We start from the raw sequence: 22178 nt of genomic DNA on the forward strand, positions 1-22178 counted from the left end.
TAAAATTGCAAAACTTGTCTTTAGTTCTCTTTCATCATTCCTTTCTCCTTTTGATGCACTCCCAAACAGGTACATCAAGATCCCACTAAGGTGCCTCAGTGTCCCTTGGCAGCTACCCTTATTTGGGGATTGATGAGACTTGGTTGTACTGTCTTCTATACTCTGGAAGTCTTAGATTTTGGGAGGTGATTCTCAGAATCGTTTCCACAAATGATAAGGAAGTGTATATACATGCAACAGATGGAAGAGGAACACTGAGGTCTCTCTCTTTTCCTACCTTCCCTTCAGGCATCCTCTCAAAGAATCTGAAAGGACACCCCCAGGAGTCCCCAGCAGTTGGAAAGCCATCAGTTAATCCAATCCCTTTATATTCACTTTTTATTTTCTTAAGATCCCACTGACCTCTAATAATATGTTCAAAAACATATAGCATTTTTAAGAATATCTAATGTAATATTCAGAACATTATCACAGGTCCAATTCATACCAGTTTTTGATTAACATTTTTTTTTATATTATTCCACAAGTAAAACATAATTAATGTAAGATTATCAACTCCTATAGCAAATAATAAACTAAAACCCCAATAATAATAAGCCAACAGAGAAAAAGGTAATACACTGAATTCTCTTTTTTCCATATTATTCTACTAAGGAGATATGAGGTAAGGATACCTCAAGAAAATGGGGTAAGGCTGCCCCCATGTTTCCTTTGAAAGAAATTAAAATTCCTAATAAGCTTTACAGATGAAGAAAGGGTAGTTCTACTTAAATACCTTTGGTAACTACCCTTTAGGTCACACTTCTCAATGAGGACTGGTTGGTTGGTTTTAAATTGGTTCCTAAAATTAAACAGTGAAACACTCAGGGTACAAAGTTTAATAAAGAGTAATCTCTAATGGGTTGGGAAGTTTGGAGATTATATTCTTTTAAGAATTACTTTTTTAGCAAGAGACTTTCATATTATTTCTAACTTACTTTTTGAAAACATTTACTAAATGACTAGTACCTAAGGTTTGACTAACATGAACTTCTTGTGTAGGGAGACAACTTCTGCACAAACACTATTACTCTGGGAAAAAGGGTAAAAAAAGGTCATGCTAATTTGTACCAAGGCCAGTAGAAAGAATGAGAACAATACCTCATTTGTTTTTATTTATTATATCATGTTAGGGTAAGACTGAAACAGACTATTAACAATATTTGAGATTCCACAGAGAACTGCATGCTTTTGCTATTAGAAGACCTTTCTTGAAGTATCTGAACTTTACCTCTTGGGAACTGAAGAAATACAAAAACTTCAAGCATTTTTGTCAGCACATAATCATTCACAACAACCTTCTAAGATCCTTATTTTCCACCCTTTCCTATAAAAGATAATTCTCATTTACCATAAGTCCATTACCACTGAAGGATTCAATGCTTCAGAGCTTTAAAATGATCAAAACCCACAAATTAGCATTTTCAGTAGTCCAAAACTTGGTTTAAATATCTGAAAGACAGAGAACACCAAATAAAGTACAGAATATTATTATTTCTATGAAGTAATGACTCACTGACTAAAACCACCTGAGACTGAAAATTTCTATAATCAGTTTCTACTGGTTTAATGCCTTCATTATTAATGCTCCTTATAGTATTACAGGTTTTATAAATAAACAACACATTTCAGCATTCCTTAGCAATCACTTGCAAAAACTGCAATATACACCTGCTTATTATACTAACATACAATACATAAGCATTTTGTCATACTATCATCTCTTAACAGAATACAAAAAGCAATACAGGACAGAACACCACAGAAATTTTGAACATCCCCTTTCCCCAGATGTTAGCAGTAGCATTTTTTTTTTTTTTAAGAGGATGAAAAATCAGAAATTTTGCATCCAGTGTTTGACTTCAATCTTCTACCTTATCGTCTTCTGGTACCACCATATCCTAGAATGAGAAGAGTAAAATTTTGATTAGTTTAAAAAATATATTAAAATTGGTTACAAATTATAAGAGTAATACATGTTTATTGTTAGCTGATGAATAAGAGAGACATGAAGGAAGGAATGAAAGAGTTGCCTAGTGGAATAGGACCATGCAGGACAGTGTGGCATTTCCCACAGCCCCCCTCCCCATTTTCAAGCCTAATGAATTCACACATGCTTGCTGTGAATAACTTTTGGTTAGAAAACCAAAGAAGATGCATTCTGTGGCAGGTCAACATAGGACAGTTAACACTCAAAGTCTAAGCCAAAAAGGCAGAGAGAGAGGTCAACAATGCATGAGCCATGCTCTGGTATCCCTTATAACTCCAAGTCCAGTGATAAGTAGAAGAAATGGGTGGGGCAGAATTTCAAAGGTCAGTTTTACTTAGACATCTGCTTCCCCACTACACCCCTACCTACCATACTAACAGGCTACAATCAACAAGTTTTCCCATTGTGTCCAGATGGGAAAGTCTCTTAATTTTTTTTCAGGTTGTTCGGTAATATTTCATGATTTTCTTCATATTAGTATGTCCCATTTATGTCTAGTGAATAGCTATGATTTTTTTTCCCAGTTTTGTTTCCCATGAGAATGAGCCTTCTTCTATCATGATGTCTATTCTAGCCATATTTTTATATTTTTTCCCAATCATTAACTCACTTTTTCTCACCAAAAGTAATCACTATTTTTTTTTTCTTTAATAAAAACTGGGTGTCATTATGTTGCCCAGGCTGGCCTTGAACTCCTTGGCCCAAGTAACCCTCCTACTTCAGCCTCCCAAGAAGATGTCATGTGCCACTGTGCCTGCCTAGAAATCACCACCTTAACATCTAACACTACAAGTTGGTTTTGTTTTGAACATGTACAGATATTATAATCACACTGCATATATTCTTTTATGTCTGGATTCTTTATCCTTGGTAGATCTATCCACATTATTGCATACCACTGCTTACTTGTTTTCATTGTTTCTCAATATTCCAAGGAATAAATACCTCAATTTATCCACCCATTTTACTGCTAACAGATAAATGGGTTGCTTCCAGTTGGAGGCTATTATGAATAGGAACGCTATGACATTCTCGTGTTTATCTGTCAGCGTACAAGTATGTGCATTTCTGTTGCTAAATACAGGATTTTTTTTTTTTTTTGGCCCTCCCTGTCTGTGGGTTCCACATTTTCATATTGAAAATATTTTTAAAAAGAATTTTGGATGTAATTCAGAGGTAAAGTGTTTGCCTAACATGTGCAAGGCTCTGGATTCAATCCCTGCTGACACGCAAAAATGTATTTTTTGGAAAAAGAATTATATTTGTATTAAAGATATATAGACTTTATTCTTGTCATTATTCCCTAAAAAATAAAATACAACTACTATTGACATAGCATTTACATTATACTAGGTATTATAAGTTATCTAGATATAATTTAGATTATTTGAGAGGATACCTTTATGTTATATACAAACACTACATCAGCTTTATATAAGGGACTGGACCAGGCTAGGGATGTGGCTCAATGGTAGTCAGCTTGCCTAGTGTGTGCCTGTTTTTAATCCACAGCACCTACAGATTTTGATATCACTGGCGGGGGGGGGGGGGGTCCTGGAACCATCCCTTACAACATGAAAGCACAACCATATCTGAGAGTGAAACTGCTAGGTCCTAGGTATGCTTAGGTTTAAATATAGTAGGTAACACCTCTTTTCAAAGTGACTGTATCAATTTATATTCAAACCAGCACTATAAGAATTTCATTCTCAAATTTTAAAAAATGCTTAAATATATATTTCCTATCAATTTCAAGAATTAATAATTGTTCAACAGCTGAGGAATCTGTAGAAAAAGACAAATCTAATCCATAGCAATTGACAACTGCCTTATTATCCACCACCTCTCATGTTCCGTTGACTAGTTGGATGTTTAATTCCAAATAATTACTAATTGGTTTTTGCTTTTTACAAAATATACTTTCTACCCTTTGAAGTAAACATATCATATTGTGGGAGACCAACCTCGCACATGACTGAGTTAACGCCCTTGCCGGGTGATGTGGCATCAGGCACCCATGCTGCTAGACTGCCACACTCTTCTGGGGTTCTAGTGACTGTGTTTTCCTACAGCCCCATAGGTGGAGCTATACTCACCTGTTCCTTTGTAATATTACCTCTTGCCCTGTTTAGGATAGAATGTTCCATGGAAGTGCCTTTGTGTGTCCCTTGTCTCACTGTGCCTTTGGGTGTGGCCTACTCAGATGTCAGTCAACCTGCTGACAGTGGACATCACGAAGATAGACTCAGCCCCCTGAAACCTGACCCCTTGCCTCATTTGAATAGCTTCTCCTCAGTAAAAGGGGTCAGTGCATGCTCTCTCTTTCTGCAGACCCTTAAGGTCAGAGGAGCCATCACAGGGACCCCAAAGAAAAGATACTTGTATAGTTATTTTAACTTGTATAGTTATTTTGCGCAGCCCAGTTAGCCCAGTTCAACTGGAGTAACCCCTGAGCTTTTTAATCGTAAGAACAGAAATCCAGCATCATATTATTGACAATTACCAAAAGTATGACTCAATATGTTTTTTGAAGCTGAGCACTATAATCTCAGCACCCAGGAGGCTTAAGGCAGGAAGATGGCCCAAGCTCAGGAGTTTGAGACCAGCCCAAGCAAGAGTACATAGCATAAATCTCTGTCAATTATGTTATTAATGTTTTTGGTGGGTATACCACATAAAATCATGATTGCTAAATATAGTCATCATCTTAAGTCCCTAAACTACTACTATACTTTCCTGCTACATGATAGGAACATCTATATTTCTGCTCTTACCCGTTGCCGTTCTGGTTTTCGTTTCTGAGTTTGAACATGCTGAGTAGCTCCCTGGGCCTCCATGAAGTGGTGAGTAAGCACGACTATTCCAGGTGCTAGAGTACGGAGGGTAAGATGGGTAGTACCATGAGTTTGAAAAGGGTGTTGCTGCTCTTTAAAGACATAAAAATAGGTTAGGCATCCTTCTTGGAACTACAATTTTTAGTAACCTTCCTGTTCCTAAATCATCAGAAGAAAATATCTCTATGAAATGATTTTTCCTGAATGTTCTGGCACATGAGGGTTAACATGAAATAAATCACTTTATATTTCTGTCAATGTTATGGTCATTGCCATGTAGAAATAAAAAAGAAATAAATGCTCTTTCTTTCTCAATTTATACTCAAGTAAAATCTAAACTTAAAACTACCATTAATACTCAAAGCACTGCAGAATCTAGACCCCGGCTTTTTCAGCCTTGAGTCTCCTTCTCCTACCTAAGCAGTCTGTTCCTTCCCCAAATATTGTGCTCTTTTCTGCCTTCTCATTTACTCAGATGTCAAGAAACAGTCTTTTCTATCTTGTGATATATATAAAGATAACATGAAAAAAAATAATGAAGGAAAATAACATACAATATTGATCAAAACATATATAGTAAACTTCACCAAAGAATCTGATTTAATAGGGTCATATCACCATAATTTATTTTCCTTAACAGAGCCAAATTCAGTCAAATTAAAAGCAAATCAAAGAAGCCTCAAAGGAAAAGTTAAACTAAAGGACAAATGAGATCAAAGCAATACCTACCTATTGCTGCCAAACAAATATCCTAATATTCCTCCAGTTCCCAGACCAGTCCAGAATCCTGGTCCTGAATTTTCATATCCTTGTGGTCCTGCAAAAGCATTCCCAAAATCAGAAGCTGTACCATGGCCAGTATTGTGTGGTCCTTAAAATAAGAACAATTTACTAAATTCTGTATCATCACTTAAATGTAACATAACCTAAAAAAACTAACATGACATTTTAAGTATTCCATCTGTACTGTACTACTATACTTAGGCCTCAATTTAGAAACAAGTTGTATTCAAAAAGGCTATTTGTAAAAATATTGCTTTATAACCAAGGAACACATTTTCAATAGACAAGAGAAAGAGGATTGGGGTGCGGTGACACACACCTGTAATCTCAGTGGCTCAGGAGGCTGAGACAGGAGGATCAAGTTCAAAGCCAGTCTCAGCAATGGTGAAGCACTAAGCAACTCAGTAAGACTATGTCTCTACAAAACAGGGCTAGGAATGTGGCTCAGTGGCCGAATGCCTCTGAGTTCAATCTCTAGTACCCCCTCACAACCCAAAAAGAAGAGAGTAAAAGGGATGTATTTGGGGGCTTAAAGGAGGGTCTTCTTGTAGAATTACGTCTGCCTGGCTCCAGATAAGTTACTAGAAGATGATCCCATTTTTCTAAGTTATTTCCCTTCTGTACTGAGAATGTCTCTTAAGAGGTCCAGGCGAGAGATACATCTGAGTCTGTAATGTAGGAAACCAGCTAGTTATTTATTTGTACCAGTTGGGAAGTAAGATCTTTAAGAGGTCAAAAAAGTATCTTCTGCTCAGACAAAGCTTTTTAAAAATCAGTGTATAATAAACATATAGGAAAGCATGCTAATCTTCTGTGTACATATGGCACAATAAATTGTACATATGTATACATCCATATAACCACCCTCAATAAACCAATTCTGACACCCTACAAGGCTCTTTGACAATTCCCAATAGATACCATCTATATCTGACTTCTGCACGTTTTAATTTTATCTATTCCTGAACTTTTTCAAACGGGATCTCATAAGGATATATAATACTCGCTTGTGTTTGACATATAATCATGTTTATAAGAGTCAATCCTGGGGCTGGGATTGTAGCTTAGTGGTAGAGTGTTCACTAGCATGTGTAAGTCACTGGTTCAATCCTCAGCACCACATAAAAACAAATAAATAAAATGAAGGTATTGTGTCTATTTATAACTAAAAAAATTTTAAAAAGAGTCAATCCTACTGATGCATAGATCAGTAATTTTTTATCTCATACAGTATGACCCTGTGTGAAAAACTCAGTCTACCCCACTCTAATTTCTATTTCCTGGTTTTAGCTGTTGTGAATAAAAATGCTATCAACATTCTTGTGCATTTGTTTGTGTACATATGCCTTTACTTTTCTTAATGAAGTTAATGAGGAATAGAAATTATGGTAATTGGATAGGTATATGTTTAGTTTTAGTAGATACTGACTGATTTCCAAACTGTTTTACCATTCTGACTCTTAAAAACAAAAGTATGAAAGTTTCACCCCATAGTGGTGACATACACCTACTTGGGAGGCTGAGGCAGGAAGATCACAAGTTCAAAGCCATTCTGGATAATACCTTATAGATGTATACCACTGTCTGCAACTTTAGCAAGACTATGTCACAAAATAGTTTTAAAAGGATGAGGATGTAGTTCACTGGTAGAACACTTGCCTAGCATGCTCTAGGCCCTGGCTCAGTACTAAAAATGACAGGAAAGGAGAAAAAAAAAAAGGATGAAAGGCTCAGTCACTCTCTCTCTTTACCAATTCTTAGTACTCCTTTTAAGACTTGCCATTATGGCAGTTAATTGGTAGTTAAAAATCGTCTTACTGTGGTTTTATTATGCATTTCCCTATAGACTAATCACACTGAGCATATGCATGTTATATTGGCCATTTGAAATATCCTCTTTTATTAAACAGTAGTTCAAGTCCTCTGTCAATTTTGAAAATGGGGTTGTTTTTTCCCAGATTTGTGGAAGTTCTTCAAATGTAAGTATTTTTATTTTTTTGTAGTTGTAGATGGACAGCATGCCTTTGTTTCATTTTTATGTTATGCTAAGGATCAAACCCAGTGTCTCACACAAGCTAGGCAAGCACTCTGCCATTGAGATACCACCTTAACCTGAAGAGATATAAATTTAATAGGGTTGAAGCCTCTAGTGGACAAGTTCCTAAAAGATGGAAACAGTTGGCTTTGCCAAATACCCTGCAAGACCCCACCCTGCCTGTTCGCATAAGAAATTTAAAAATAAAACTTATGAATTCTAATTTTGGCAAGATCTGAGATCTAAAAATAACATTGTTTCAGATATTCATCCTATAGTAACTAATCCATACACCTTACTAATGGCAATGCCAGGTAACTATGGCTAGTTCAAAGTACCAAATTTAAGAGATGAGTTCTTTTCCATACCTCTGATAAGGATTTCATTCATATATTGTAGACATAAGTCTTTTGTTGGAAATGTTTTACAAACACTCTCTTCATGTGTGGCTTGCTGCCTTTTTACTCTCTTCATAGTGTTTTTTTTTTTTTTTTTTTTTTGGGGGGGGGTGTACCAGGGATTGAACTCAGGTGCACTCAAACACTGAGCCACATCCCCAGCCAATTTTTGTATTTTATTAGAGACAGGGTCTCATTGAATTGCTTAGTGCCTCACCATTGATGAAGCTTGCTCTGAACTCTCAATCCTCCTGTCTCAGCCTCCTGAACTGCTGATATTACAGGTGTGTGCAACCATACCTGGCTCACAGTGTTTTTTGATGAACCAGTGTTCTTAATTTAAATAAGACTTATTCATCCATCTTTACTTTTATGGCTAGTACTTTTTGTGTTCTGTTTAAGAAATCTTTGCCTATCCTAACATCATGGAAAAATTCTTCTGTTTTATTCTGGTAACTTATTTTACCTTTTATGTTGAGATCTATAATACTTAATGAATTTATTTTTTGTGTAAAGTATGAGATAGGAGTCATTGTAAATATCCATTGTCAAAGCTGATTAATTTTAACCAGGCATCCTTAAAATAATATTCACAATATAATCTTATAGAGAAATAGAACAGAGGCAGTTAAAGCAGTTGAAAATGAAAAAATGAGAAGACAAATCTACTTTGCTTTCCCAATGTGACCATTTTCTGTTTCAGTAACAAGCAAAGGATTCACTACTTCAGATTCCCCCTATTTACTGCCCTCAGAGAGGGAAACATACCTGTGAACTCTGACTTAAAGCCTGGGGGAGAGGGTCCTGCTGAGTTGGTGAACCGCTGGTAATGCTGGGAATATGGAGGATACTCGGAATATGGTGGCGGAGAATACTGACCATCACTAAGGAACAACTTATAAATTACAAAGGCAATAGTAAGCAGAACAGCAATGGTAACCAATCCACCAACGCCACAAGAATCTGCAGAGTACAACTTATAATAATAATCAGAGAAAGAGAAGCCAGGGTGTTTTCCAGACTCTTTCAATTTTTGCAGACCAATTTCTGTATAATCTAAGTGATACTCCAAGCCACAGGAACCTCTTAGTACATACTGGTCTTCAGAGGACTCATAGCCCTCACAGCTCACCACAGTTTTTCCAAATTTGTATGCAACATCTAAATCAGTTTTACATTCCCACTGTGAAAAGAAAACAGAAATAAGTTACTAGCACCAAAAGATTCCTTTTCATTTAATATATACTATTTGGCCTATACTAATCTATCATAAAATCTACAAAATGAAGCAAAGGAATAATCAACAAAAGAAATTCAGGACAATTTCTTTGGTGGAGAAAACCAAACTGGGGGCTTCAAAAAGATATTAGTGCTCTACCTCTTAAGCTGGGTAGTGGGCATATAAGTGTTCTACCTTACCATCTTTGTTTTTGTTTTTCATAGTACCGGGGACTGAAAGACTGAAACCCAGGATCTCACCCATGCTAGGCAAGCATTCTATCACACTCTAGTCCCAATCTTTATTCCTTTCATGTAAGTTATATAATCATTTCTATTAAATACTATAATTTAGGGCTGGGGTTGTAGCTCAGCAGTAAAACACTCGCCTAGCTCGGGTGAGGCCCTGAGTTTAAACCCCGGCAACACATAAAAATAAATAAATAAAATAAAGACAATATTTTTTTAAATGCCATAAATAAATAAATGCTATAATTTATAAAATTCAAACAAATTTCAAAATGTTAACTTTTGCCATTGTTGTTTAAGATACTTTTTTTTTAAACAGAGATTTTAAAGATATTAAGGCTCAAAACTCAGCATCATATATGAAGATCTGATAGCCACATATAGGATTTGGATATGTTTTACTACTTTCTGAGAAACAAAACTTTCTACACAAAACTTATAAAATCAAGGACTAACTTTTCCAGGGTCCAAATCTATGTAATTCTGATAGGTTAAAAAAAATATATACACACACACACACACACACACACACACACACACACACATATATATATATATGGAAAAATGCAAAAATCATCCAAGTTAACCTCAAAAATTTCCACCTTAAAAATATAAGCTCCAGTTTAAATTTCTATATTTTGTGCTACATAGATAACACATTTCTTTAACAATATTTAAAGATATAAGTTAAAGTAGATTAATCAGTTCTATTGCCTTTGCTAAATTTTGTACAAGTTGTATTTCTCTCTCAAAGTTCAGAAACACTATTTTATTTTTTTAATAACAGCTTGATTTGGGGCTGGGGTTATGGCACAGAGGAAAAGTGCTCCCCTAGCATGCGTGACTTGAGGCTCTGGGTTCAATCCTCAGCACCAAAAACTAAATAAAGGTATTGTATCCACCTACAACTAAAGAATAAATTTTTTTTTAAACAGCTTTAGAAACAATTTACCTACCATCCAATTCACACATTTCACTGGTTTTAAGTATATTCACATAGTTAAACAATAATAACCAAAACTAACTTTAAAGTATTTTCATCATCCTCAAAGAAATCTCAAACCCATTAGTAACACTGCCCATTTTCCCTCAAACCTTTCTACCCTATTACCAATCCTTTTTGTGTTTATATTGATTTCTTTACTGAGGACACTTCATATAAATGGAATCATACTATATGGGTCGTTGTGACTGGCTTCTTTCACTTAGTACTAACATTTTTAAAGTTCATTCATTTTGCAGCATGTATTAGTACTTGCTAAAAATTCTGAAAAATAGTTCTCTGTATGGATATACCACATCATATTAGTGATGAAAGCATCAAAAATGGACATTTGGATTATTTCTAGACTTTTTAGTTATTTAACTGACATTGCTGTAAACATTTATGTAAAGCTTTTATGGGGAAATATCTTTTCTTTTTTTTAATATTTATTTTTTAGTTGTAGGTGGATACAATACCTTTATTTCAGTTTTATGTGGTGCTGAGGATTGAACCCAGGGCCTCACATGTGCTAGGCACTCTACTACTGAGCTACAACCCCAGCCTGGGAAATATCTTTTCAATCTCTTGAATATATTCATAGAAAGAGAATGACTAGGGCATGTGATAATTCTACTTCAAGAAAATTCCAGATAGTTTTTCAAAGCAGGTGCACTGTTTTACATGCCCAAGAGCAATGTATGAGGGTCTCCACATCCTCACAACACTTGTATCTGTCTTTTTCATTCTAGCCTTCACACTTCTTATTGAATATGAAGTGGTATCTTTTTTTTTTTTTTTCCCTCCCGTGGTACTGGGGATTGAACTCAGGGCCTTGTGCATGCAAGGCAAGCACTCTACCAACTGAGCCACATCCCCAGTCCCAAGTGGTATCTTATTGCAGTTTTGATCAGCATTTCTCTAATGGCTTTTGATGGTAGACATTTTTCATGTGTTTATTGGTCATTTGCATATGTCCTTTAAATAAATGTTGTCATCTTGCATTGTGAGAGTTCTTCATATATGCTAGATACAAGTCTCTCATCAGATATGATTTGCAAAGCTTCCTCCCATTCTGCAGGCTGTCTTTTTCACTTTTCTTGATGGTTTCTTTGAAGCCCAGAAGTTTTTAATTTGGATACTATTCAGTTTTTCTTTTTGTTACTATTTCTACTACCCTATTTTATTTTTGAATAATTTTATTTGGAGAAATATCTATATGTTTTCTGACATAAGTTAATAAAAAAAGCAAAATCTATTTTGGTATTTCATATTAACTGCCATTTCCTTAAAGGTATGTACTTCCTACATATTGAAAGTAACTTTTAAATACTATATTTAAATTTAAGCTCCTGCTACTAAACACAAGCTAACATATGATGTGTTCCATGTTTCTTTGCTGGTGCTATTCCTTTCTCTCTCTCTTCATCTCTAAAAATTTTATTTCCTAACAGCATATATACTCCCCCCACTAAGTTTTCCTCAAAGACTGCAGCCAGACACAACTTCACACTCTGTTGGTATGTGCATATAATTTAGTATATTATCTTTTCTACTAGAAAGAGAATTTCTTTATTCTATCCTACTCATTTTATATACAACACATTTAATACATAAAAGTAATTTAGAAGTGTAATGCCTGCTTTAATCTGAAGATTCCATGATATGATGTATCAATACTGGAAAAATATGTTGTGAAATAACTATCACCCAGCAAACATGAACTTTCTTCCTGAATTCATAAGCCATGTATAAGGCTTTATCAAATAAGAATATTATTGTATTGGAAGGGGAAATCATCAACACAAGATTCTTATCTAGAGACTAGTCATGTTAATCCTTTTTGTAAACATGCAGAAAACAAAATAGAAATATATAAGTAGTGATTTAAAGTGAATTCATTTAATAAAATCTATTCCATCTTTAAAACATACTAAGTTTTAGAACTTAGCTCTACCCTATGTACAAAATACCAACATCCCAAAGGCAATAACTAAACAAACCTCCTAATGCTTCTGTTCACAAGAAACTATCCTCAGTTCTAAAGCAGTTTTAAAATAAGTATTTGAAGCCAGTGGTGGTGGCGCACACCTGTAATCCCAGCAGTGCAGAAGGCTGAGATGGGAGGATCGAGTTCAAAGGCAGCCTCAGTGAAAAGTGAGGTGCTCAACTCAATGAGACCCTGCCTCTAAATAAAATATAAAAAACAGAACAGGGGATGTGGCTCAGTGGTCGAGTGTCCCTTGAGTTCAATCCCCAGTACCTTCCAAAATAAATAAATAAGTGTTTGAAGAACAACAAGGACACATATACCCTACCTAATATTTTAAATTTATTACTCCTGATCACCTTAATTTTATTTCTTAAGGGTAGGTTCATAATCTTTGAGAAATGACAGGAAAATGACAACCAGAAATATACATGAAGTAAAATGTTAGAAGGAAGTCACTTACAAAAATTACAATGAACATTATTTCCAAGCTTTAAAATCAGTTCATTTTTTGAAGAATGTTTGTTCCAGAGGAATAATAAATGATTTATTTATATATTTTTCAATGACCTGAAATTTTCCATACGTGTGCTTCCTCAAAATATTAATGTCCCAATAAACAGTTCATTGAATAAAAATTTCATTTTAACTGCCATTGATTTTGCGGCTATTACCTGTACATCATAACCATCCCAGCCTTTGTTCTGACACTGTATGACTTTTGGGGTATAAGAATCACAACCAGCTGTGCCTCCAACACATTTCAACTGCGGGATTGGATCCAGTCTACGAGAGGTGGTATAGCGGTCATAGTGGAGGGTAAGAGCTTTTACATCTCGCAACAACATTCTGTCTGAAATAATAAGAACACAGATGAACACAGAATAAATATCTTGTCAACCATAGAAACTGATTCATCCTAATGAAACTTCTGCCATGGGGAACTGTTCCAAAAGTAAAAGTGCCTTTTGAGAATGACTAAAGAGAGGATGAAGCAGGTTTTTATTTTTTTTCAATATATTGTTTAGTTGTCAATGGACCTTTATTTTATTTATTTATATGCAGTGCTAAAAATCAAACCCAGTGCCTCACACATGCTAAGCAAGTGCCCTACCAATGAGCCATAGCTCCAGCCTCATGAAGCAGTTTCTTAAAGCCATCCTAATAACATTCAGGCCTTACACTCAAAATTCAAGATAGCCACATCTTTCAAATCTCCCTTCAATCCAGATACTTATGTAAGTTTTACCAAACTTTTGCTCACTCATAAGAACATCTTAGGAAGTGGGTTCCTGAAAGAAATAGGGTTTTAGAAAGAAAGAACACAGAAATAAGTGTGACAAACTCAGGGATATAACTCAAGAAAAGATCTCACTCTGAAGGATATAAGATGTCACTCTCAAAGAAACCAATAAATACCTAGGCCTGAAAATAAAGGACATAGAGGCACACAAACAGTAAATTGTAGAATAATAAAGACCTACAAATTACCAAAAGTGAGAAAAACAGGACACACACACACACACACACACACACAGACACACATCAAAAGCTTCAGATAGTATCTCAACAGGATTGACAAAGAAAACGGAGAACTGTTTCCTTTCAAAATTATAAAGGAAAGAGTTTGGTTGAGTATAAAATTTCAGGTTGTCATAGAAGCCAATAAATAGAATACGCTTTCAGGCTTCTGAAAAGTTTCAAAATATTACCTTACTGATATATTCATTTTCAGTAAAATACTTAAAAATTATTCATCAGCAAATGAAATGAAGAAAAAGACATGAAAACCAGAGGAGTGAAGAAAAAATAACAGTATACAAAAAGACAAAAGAAATTCCCAGAAGAATGATGAATGAAGATCCCAGATGACAGCCATATATCAGTCAGAGACCACACTGAAAGAGCACTGCTCAAAAGAAAGACACAAGAGCCGCCAGCATTAAGATGCCTGCTGCTAACATACCATCTCTTTGGTTCATCTGGACAGAATGTCCAGGGGAACCTGACTTTGAATTTTATCTGTTATTTGGCTTGTCTCAATCTTCAGATGATGAAATTCCTCTTCTTTCTTCCAGTACCTGTGATAAGCTGAGGACATAAATGTCATCAAAGAGAAAGCAGCATTCTAGGTTTATCTATTGCTGAATACTACAGACAGATCATGCTAAGCTTAGAAGTTAGAGCAATCTACTCCTCATCTGGCCATATTTCTACAAATGTTTACGACCTGATCCAGCAGAGTCCTAGGCATAGTTAGGTGACCTAACTATAGTGAGCACTATGTTACCCATGATTTTCCCCAATGACTTCCCCAGAAAGGACTCTTTAAGTCTCAAGAAATCTAAAACCAGAGACCTTCTTTATACTTCTAGGAAAAGAGATAGTCAGGTTTTCAAAACCTGTATAGATTTACCACATGCATTAAAAACTAGAGTGAGGAAATTATTCATTCATATAATCATGGCAATGGTTACCTTTGAGAAGATGTGCTTAGAAAGGAGCATGCAAAATGCTTCTCTTCTTTCTCTTAACTGGATGGAGATACACTGATATTCATTTTATTATTATTTTTAAAACTATGTATATGTCTTTATGTATTCATCTATAATTATGCTTCACCAATTATTTAAATGTAAAATACCCTTTTTTGGCACCAGGGGTGCTTAATCACTAGCCACATCCCCAGCACTTTCATTTTTTATTTTGAGACACAGTCTTGCTAAGTTGCTGAAGCTGGCTTTGAATTTGCAATCCTCTTGCCTCAGCCTACTAAGTAAGCCACTGGGATCACAGGTGTGCACCACTGCTCCCAGTTTGAATCTTGAATCCTACTCTTCCTCCAACATTTCTGTGATAACCAAAATTAACAGCTTAATAAGTACCTTTCTTTATTCTTTTTATTCCTCACTCAAATAGATACAAATACAGGGACTATTTTGATTCTTGTCAGTTTATTTTCATAAAAACTGAATATGGAATGGATATCACTCTAAAAGTTTTTACTTAATCATATATCATGGACATTCTTTTATGTCAACAGATACAAATCTCACTTATATTTTACCTAAAATGAACTTATTGAATTCCACTAAGATTGATAGCCTATAAAGAGATTAAGAGATTAAAGCCATTAAGAGATTTATAGGCTAAGATTTATAGGCCACATTGTCTCACCAAAATATAATAAAACTAAGTTGGACATGTTAGAACATGACTGTAATCCTAGCAACATGGGAAGCTGAGGCAAGAGGACTGACTGCAAGTTCAAAGTCAGTCTTGGCAACTTAGCCAGATCTTGCCTAAATATAAAAATCAAAAAGGGCTGGATGTGCCTCAGTGGTAGAGTCTCCTGGATTCAAAAGGAAGGAAGGAAGGTAGGGAAGGAGGGAGATGAAGGAAGGAAAGAAGGAAGAAAGACAAAAGGAGGATGGAAGGGAGGGAGGAAGGAAGGAAAACTACTAGCCAGGCACAGTGGTGCACACCTGGAATCCTAGCTCCTCGGGAGGCCGAGAGGTAGGAGGATTACCAAGTTTGAGGCCAGCCTGGACAACTCAGAAAGAACCTGCCTCAAAATTTAAAATATTGAAAAGGGTGAGGATGTAGGTTATTGGTAGATGTCTTGCCTAGCATACATGAAGTGTGACTTAATATATTAAGATGTTGGTATCAACCTTGAGATTTATTGGATTCAATTCCCAGCAGTACAAAAAAAAATGTTTTTTAATGTCTCTCTTTCCCACCTCTTTTTATACACACACACACACACACACACACACAAACACACACATATATACACATGCAAATACATATACACTTAAAACTAGAAAGAATCATATATTAAGTTATTTATATATATTAAGATAATATAAGGCTTCAAATAATTTAATTGGAAAATAAAAAATAGCCTTTCCATCAGATTGACATCAAAACAAATTTAGAATTGGGCTTGCAAATTCAAATGCCAGCCAAATGGTTAAAATACATGAAAGGCCTGTCTAAAGTTGGTTGAATGAAATATGCAGGAAGTAGTAGGGCTGTAGTAAATTGAGAATTCAAATCCGGTCTAAAGGCATTCAAGTTTCAAAAATGTTAATTCAATTCAGTTCAACTAAATAAACCTATATGCATTAGGTTTTAATATGAAAAGTTTTTTTTTTTTTTAAATCTATGGGGCACAAAGGAATATTTACTACTTAGATGTTTTTACTTTTTTTGTTTTGTTTTTAATGGTAGGAGGAATAGAATTCAGAGGTGCTCTACCACTGAGCTACATCACCTTATTTATTTATAATAATAAATTTATTATTATTATTATTATTATTGAAACGGGGTCTCACTAAATTGTTTCAGCTGGCCTTGAATTTGTAATCTTCCTGCCTCAGCCTCCCAAACTGCTGGGGCTATAGGCATGTGCCACCACATCTCGCTGTTGGTACTGTTTTTAAGTTGGACATAATGAATCAATTATTCATGCTAAGAAAATTGAAAACAAAATGGGCTTAGAGGAGTACAGCTCAGTAGTAGAATTGCTACTTAGCGTGCACAAGGGTCTGGGTTTACATTCTCAGTACCAAAGAAAAAAGGAAAAAAAAAAAATCTTAGAACACATAAGTTAAAATAAAATGAGAAGACAAAAATCTTAGAATTTTAAAAAAGCAAAAAAAAAAAATAATAAAACAAGAAAATCATTCTTTATAAAGTAAGTTAGCAAAAACCATTACGCAAAGAACTAGAAACATTTCTTAGACATAAAAAGTGAAAGGAATAAATGGAAAATTGTATGATATATACACAAGTAGGAATATCACATAGAAACTACTGATGTTCTCCACATTAGTCTGTATAATCAATGAAATCTTGATCAAAATACCAACAGAATACTTCGTTGAATCATAATAGATCCTAAAATTTAAATGAAAATATAAATGTAGAAAAACTGATATTTGAAGGAAATAGTAACAAAGGAAGAAAATTTAGGCTATATGTAGCAAAACAGTTAATTTTATAGTAAATAATATAGCACTGGCATGGAATAAGAAAAATAGATCAATGAAATGGAATCAATTACTGAGAAACATAATCATAGTACAGGAAAATTCTGTATATGACTAAGGTGACATTTCGATTCAGAGAAAGGGCTGGGGATGTAGCTCAGTGGTAGAGGGCTTGACTTGCATGTGCAAGGTCCTGGGTTCAATTCCTAGTACCCCCAAAACAAACAAAATAATCAATTCAGAGAATAAAAAGAACAAATGTGTGAGTAAATAGTATTAGGAGACAATAGACTATTCACAGGCAAAGACAGTTAAATCCTATCTTACACTATGTACCAAATTAATCCTTGCCTGGCACAGTGGCACACACCTGTAATCTCAGCAGCTTTCAGTGACTCAGGAGGCCGAGACAAGAGGATAGCCAGTTCAAAGCCAGCCTCAGCAAAAGCAAGGTACTAAGCAACTTGGTGAGACCCTGTCTCTAAATACAATACAAAATAGGGCTAGAGATATAGCTCAGTGGTCAAGTGCCTGAGTTCAATCCCTTATACCAATCATCATCATCATCATCATCATCATCATCATCTTTAATGATCAAAAACTTCCCAAAGAATACTGAGCTAAACAGTCATCACCAACTTACTATTTGACTTTGGTCAAGGCACTATCTGTGTAGAAGTTTTGTCATGCATAAAATTATAATGTTGGGGCCTGGCATGTTGGGGGATGGGGATATAGCTCAGTTGGTAGAGTGATTGCCTTAGATCCAACAAGGCCCTGGGTTCAATCCCCAGCACCACCACCACCAACAACAAGAAATTAAGATGTTGGTATCGACCTTGAGATTTATTGTGAAGCTTAGATATAATTTGCCTAAATTACCTGGCAGAGTACTTGATGCACAACAGGTGATCAAGTATGAAAAATATTACTGTCTCCTTGCTCCCCCTTTTAGTCTGTTTTCCAGAGTAGCCCATATGAGCCTTTAAAAATTTAAGTCATAAAATCCTTTACTTCACCTTTCTCTCCAGATTTCTAATCATATGTCGTTATTGGTGACTTCTTCCCTAACCCAGTTATATTTTTAAGCCCCCAATTCTGCCTGCATACCCTATCATTCTTCAGTTTTATCACTGTCCATACTATTTTTTTTGCAGTATGCCATGTGATTTACACGCTTATTTGTTTATTCTTACTTCTCAATAGATGTAAATTCCTTAAGGGTAAGCTACTCTGTTTTGTTCACAGCTATATTCAGATCTAGAGGAGTGACTTAAATAGAAGACTAATTTCAAAAAGAATTTTGAAGATTCTTAGGTAATCTTTTTAGGATGGTGCCATTTTATCAGACATACGATTGCTCTATGTTAGCTAAAGACCAAGTAAATGCATCCAAAGTCAAACAAAAAATAAATTAGCCAGTTGCTTTATTAGGATATGATAAGCAGTATACCAATATAGTACCTTCATAAAACAGTTCCTCAAAGTAAACCGTGTGAATTAGAAATGAGTTTACTCTGCAAAATATTTTGGTACTTTTGTTCCAGAACAATAGTCTTATAGTGTAGGTGTCTATATCTACACTTCTCTTTGTGGGCCACCAGGAAGTGGTTCACCATTAATTTAAATGTGATTATTTTTCTTTTTACAGTTACCCTCTTATACTTCCTTTTTTTAAAAAAAGAGAGTTCAACTAATCAGATGTCTCATTCCAGGTTTTAAATTATAATTCTGATTAAGTCTCTCATTTTTATACAACTTTCTAAGAATATAGAAGGAAAATATACAGACATTTAAATCTAACTGGACTTTTTACTTATTGGTAATAAAACATCCACATCAAACGGGTGGGGAAGTAAAGGCTTGCAAACAGAACCTTCTCTCTCCTTTCAGCATGCAGAAAGAAAACAAGATCTTACAAAAATAAAACTGTTGCTTAAATTAGAACATGTAGGCAAGTCCAATCATCAAATCACAAATGCAATGTTGCTATGCTTTACACCTGTATTCACCAAAAATATCATTTTTTACTAAGCCACTTTAAAAATTTTAATAACAAAATGATATAAAAAGGCCCCTTGCCAGGCTAAAGCTGTAGCTCAGTGGTAAAATGCTTCCCTTACATGTGTGAGGCACTGGGTTCAATCCTCAGTACCACATAAGAATAAAGATACTGTGTTTATCTACAGCTAAATAAATATATTTTTTAAAAAGGCCCCTTCCCTATGTACCATCGCTGAAAAAATACATAAAAATGTTTTTTAAATCCTTGTATAAAAGCTGGTGTAACAATGAATTTCACTGCACTGGCTAGAATAGCAAGCGGAGTTCTGCTCACAGAAACAGTACAGTCTATGATTCTGTTGTCAAGTGTGTGGTTCTGTCCACTGTGACTCAGGCACTGCTGGTGGCATGACGACTCTGAACTATAGCAACAGGCAGCCATGACAACCGTTTGTGACGACGACATCAGACAGCCTTGAATACAAAGCAAGTCGCGCAGGTGAGTGTCGAACTCGCCAATCACTCACAGGTTAGAGTGGTGGTCCGAGAAGAAGGTGGCCAAAATTTGGTGTGCACAGAAGGAAAAAAGGGGAAAAGGGAAGATTCGTCCCGTCCCGCCCTCTCCCCAACCGTCCCCACTTGAAAGAGCAAAGAAGACAGCAGGGTACAAAATGATCAGCAGAGAGCAAAGAAATGAGGAATTACGGCAAAATGCTTTAGGAGCGACGAAGTGAAACGGCTGCCCGCAGTGCCTCAGGGCCCCAGCCGAAGACGGCAGGAAAGAGCTAGTGAGGTGCCTAAGGACCCCAACAGCACTCACCAGGGTCGTTCCAGCCCAGGGCAGGGCCCGCGATCAGTAGAAGAAAGAACAGGCCCAGGAGCTGGCAGCGCCCGCCCGCTCCCGGCCCCGGGGCCACTGCCATAGCGCTCGGTGAAGATGGCGCGCAGTGGCCAGCCGCCCGTGGGCCCGCAGGGGGCTGCGGAGATTTGCGCGTCGCTACGCAGCAACTCTTGGCCTTCAGCAACAGGGAAGGTCTAACCGCAGAGCTCCAGCCACAGCGCAGGTCCCGGCGTCTGTCTGTCTTGCGTCATTACCGCTGCGACACGTGGGAGGCCGTGAGTGGCCCCCACCGGCCCCGCCCCTGGAGCTCTTCGCGATTGAGGGCAGGGAAGGGGCGGGGCGCAGCACCATGGGCGTGGCCTAGCGCTCGGTGCCGCAGTCTCAAACACATGGACTGGTGACAGGGCCCATTACTGCTGTCTGGCACCCGGGTCTGGAAGACTCAGTGTAAAGATGCTGCCTTTCCAGAGGTTAAAACCATTGGGACACGAAACCAAAGAAGTCTAGTCATTTTATATACGTAGTTCCAAAACCTCAATAACCTTCCTGAGAGAAGTTTTATTTAGCTTTATGTAGTCAGCACGTAGCCTAGCTCTTGGCACACGAATGATGTTCTATTACTGTTTGCTAAATACGGACAATTTCAGAGCTTAGAATCCTTATATTTATTTTAGTGTGCAGGGAAGATGTTAGAATATACAAAGAAGAGAAAATATTGCCTGAATAAAGAACCACCTAGAGAAAACACTCTCTTGAGTTTTGAGGTCTGACAGACCTGGATTTAATTCAGTAAACAAATGTTGAATGTCTAACATACAACCTGGCACTGTTTGAGCACAGAAGGAACAGACAAGGTCCCTGTACTTCGAGAGCTTACATTGAAGGTAACTTAAGACAAACAACATGCAAATTAAACAACAAAATAGCAGGTGATGATAAGTGTGTTGATAAAAATATAATATGGTAATACAATAGAAAATGGGAGACAAATTCTGAGAGGGCTTTGCTGTGGAAGTGATTTTGAAGCTTGAGACTTATTGAATGAGAAAGAACTAGCCATACTAAAATCAGGGAACTAGCTTTCACGACCTTAAGAACAGTGGATGAAAATTCCCTGGCTTTGTGTTTTAAGGAACAGTCATTCATTAACTCAACCAATAACCATATATATTGAGCACTTACTAACACCTAACAGAACCTACCTAGGTGATATGTTAGACACTGGGAACATAACAGTGAATAAAACCAAATTTGGGAGATGGGAGAGCCAAACAAGGTCAGCATAACTGAAACAAAGTTATTGGACAAGTGGAATAAGAGGAGGCAAAACAGCGGGGGCTTAGAGTAGGACCCTGCAGGATTAGAACACTATAAAGATTATAGAGAATTCTGTTTTCAATGTGTTAAGTTTGAATTAGACATCTAGGTAGACATATCAAATAGATGTTGGATATACAAATTCAAAGTTCAAAGCTAAGGTATTGATGAACCCAGTCTAATTCCATTTTAAGATTGGGAGCCATCTCGTCACAAAGTCATGAAAAGTTAATTTCCGTTTTACTATAAATTACATCGATTTCTAACTTGTTTGGAATTCCTGCCCTTGCCTTGAACTCACCCATGCCTGGCTTTCCCTGACCTAAAAACAACCCTCTCTAAAACCTTAGTGGCACCTCATAAATCCTGGCTCTCCCTGACCAGATAACAACCATCATTGAAACCTCAGTAGTGCCTCATAAGTTCTGTTGTTGGGATCTAAACTTACTCCCTACCTTGAAATGTTAAGCTATGTAAATCATTAACCGAGTATCTACCTTT

General features: G+C 36.3%; 1 protein-coding gene across 2 annotated transcripts; it reads right to left on the reverse strand.

Annotated features, from left to right (window-relative positions):
• Nucleotides 1-1141: 1141 nt before the first annotated feature.
• Saraf (store-operated calcium entry associated regulatory factor) lies at nucleotides 1142-20594 on the reverse strand. 2 transcript variants are annotated; one of them, XM_076853779.1, is made up of 7 exons: nucleotides 20340-20594; nucleotides 13193-13371; nucleotides 8848-9262; nucleotides 5593-5680; nucleotides 4804-4955; nucleotides 1914-1940; nucleotides 1142-1491 (listed from the first exon to the last, which is right to left on the reverse strand). In XM_076853779.1, exons 1-6 carry the CDS (start codon nucleotides 20440-20442, stop codon nucleotides 1915-1917), a joined length of 963 nt encoding a protein of 320 aa, XP_076709894.1. In that variant the 5' UTR covers nucleotides 20443-20594; the 3' UTR covers nucleotides 1142-1491; nucleotide 1914. The 2 variants fall into 2 exon arrangements, with proteins under 2 accessions (XP_076709894.1, XP_076709893.1); XM_076853778.1 differs by having other exon boundaries at nucleotides 1142-1940.
• Nucleotides 20595-22178: the final 1584 nt, after the last annotated feature.

The sequence above is a fragment of the Callospermophilus lateralis genome, chromosome 4 (genome assembly GCF_048772815.1).
Source record: "Callospermophilus lateralis isolate mCalLat2 chromosome 4, mCalLat2.hap1, whole genome shotgun sequence".
In the NCBI taxonomy this organism is placed as follows: domain Eukaryota; kingdom Metazoa; phylum Chordata; class Mammalia; order Rodentia; family Sciuridae; genus Callospermophilus; species Callospermophilus lateralis.

Bases quoted from the DNA above. Each gene is read 5' to 3' on its own strand.
- Saraf (XM_076853779.1), bottom strand. From the start codon at position 20,442: ATGGCAGTGGCCCCGGGGCCGGGAGCGGGCGGGCGCTGCCAGCTCCTG. The intron at 13,372-20,339 runs GTGAGTGCTGTT...TTATTATTTCAG, and splicing joins CCTGGGCTGGAACGACCCTG to ACAGAATGTTGTTGCGAGAT. The intron at 5,681-8,847 runs GTATGTTTCCCT...ATGCTTTTGCAG, and splicing joins CTTTAAGTCAGAGTTCACAG to GACCACAAGGATATGAAAAT.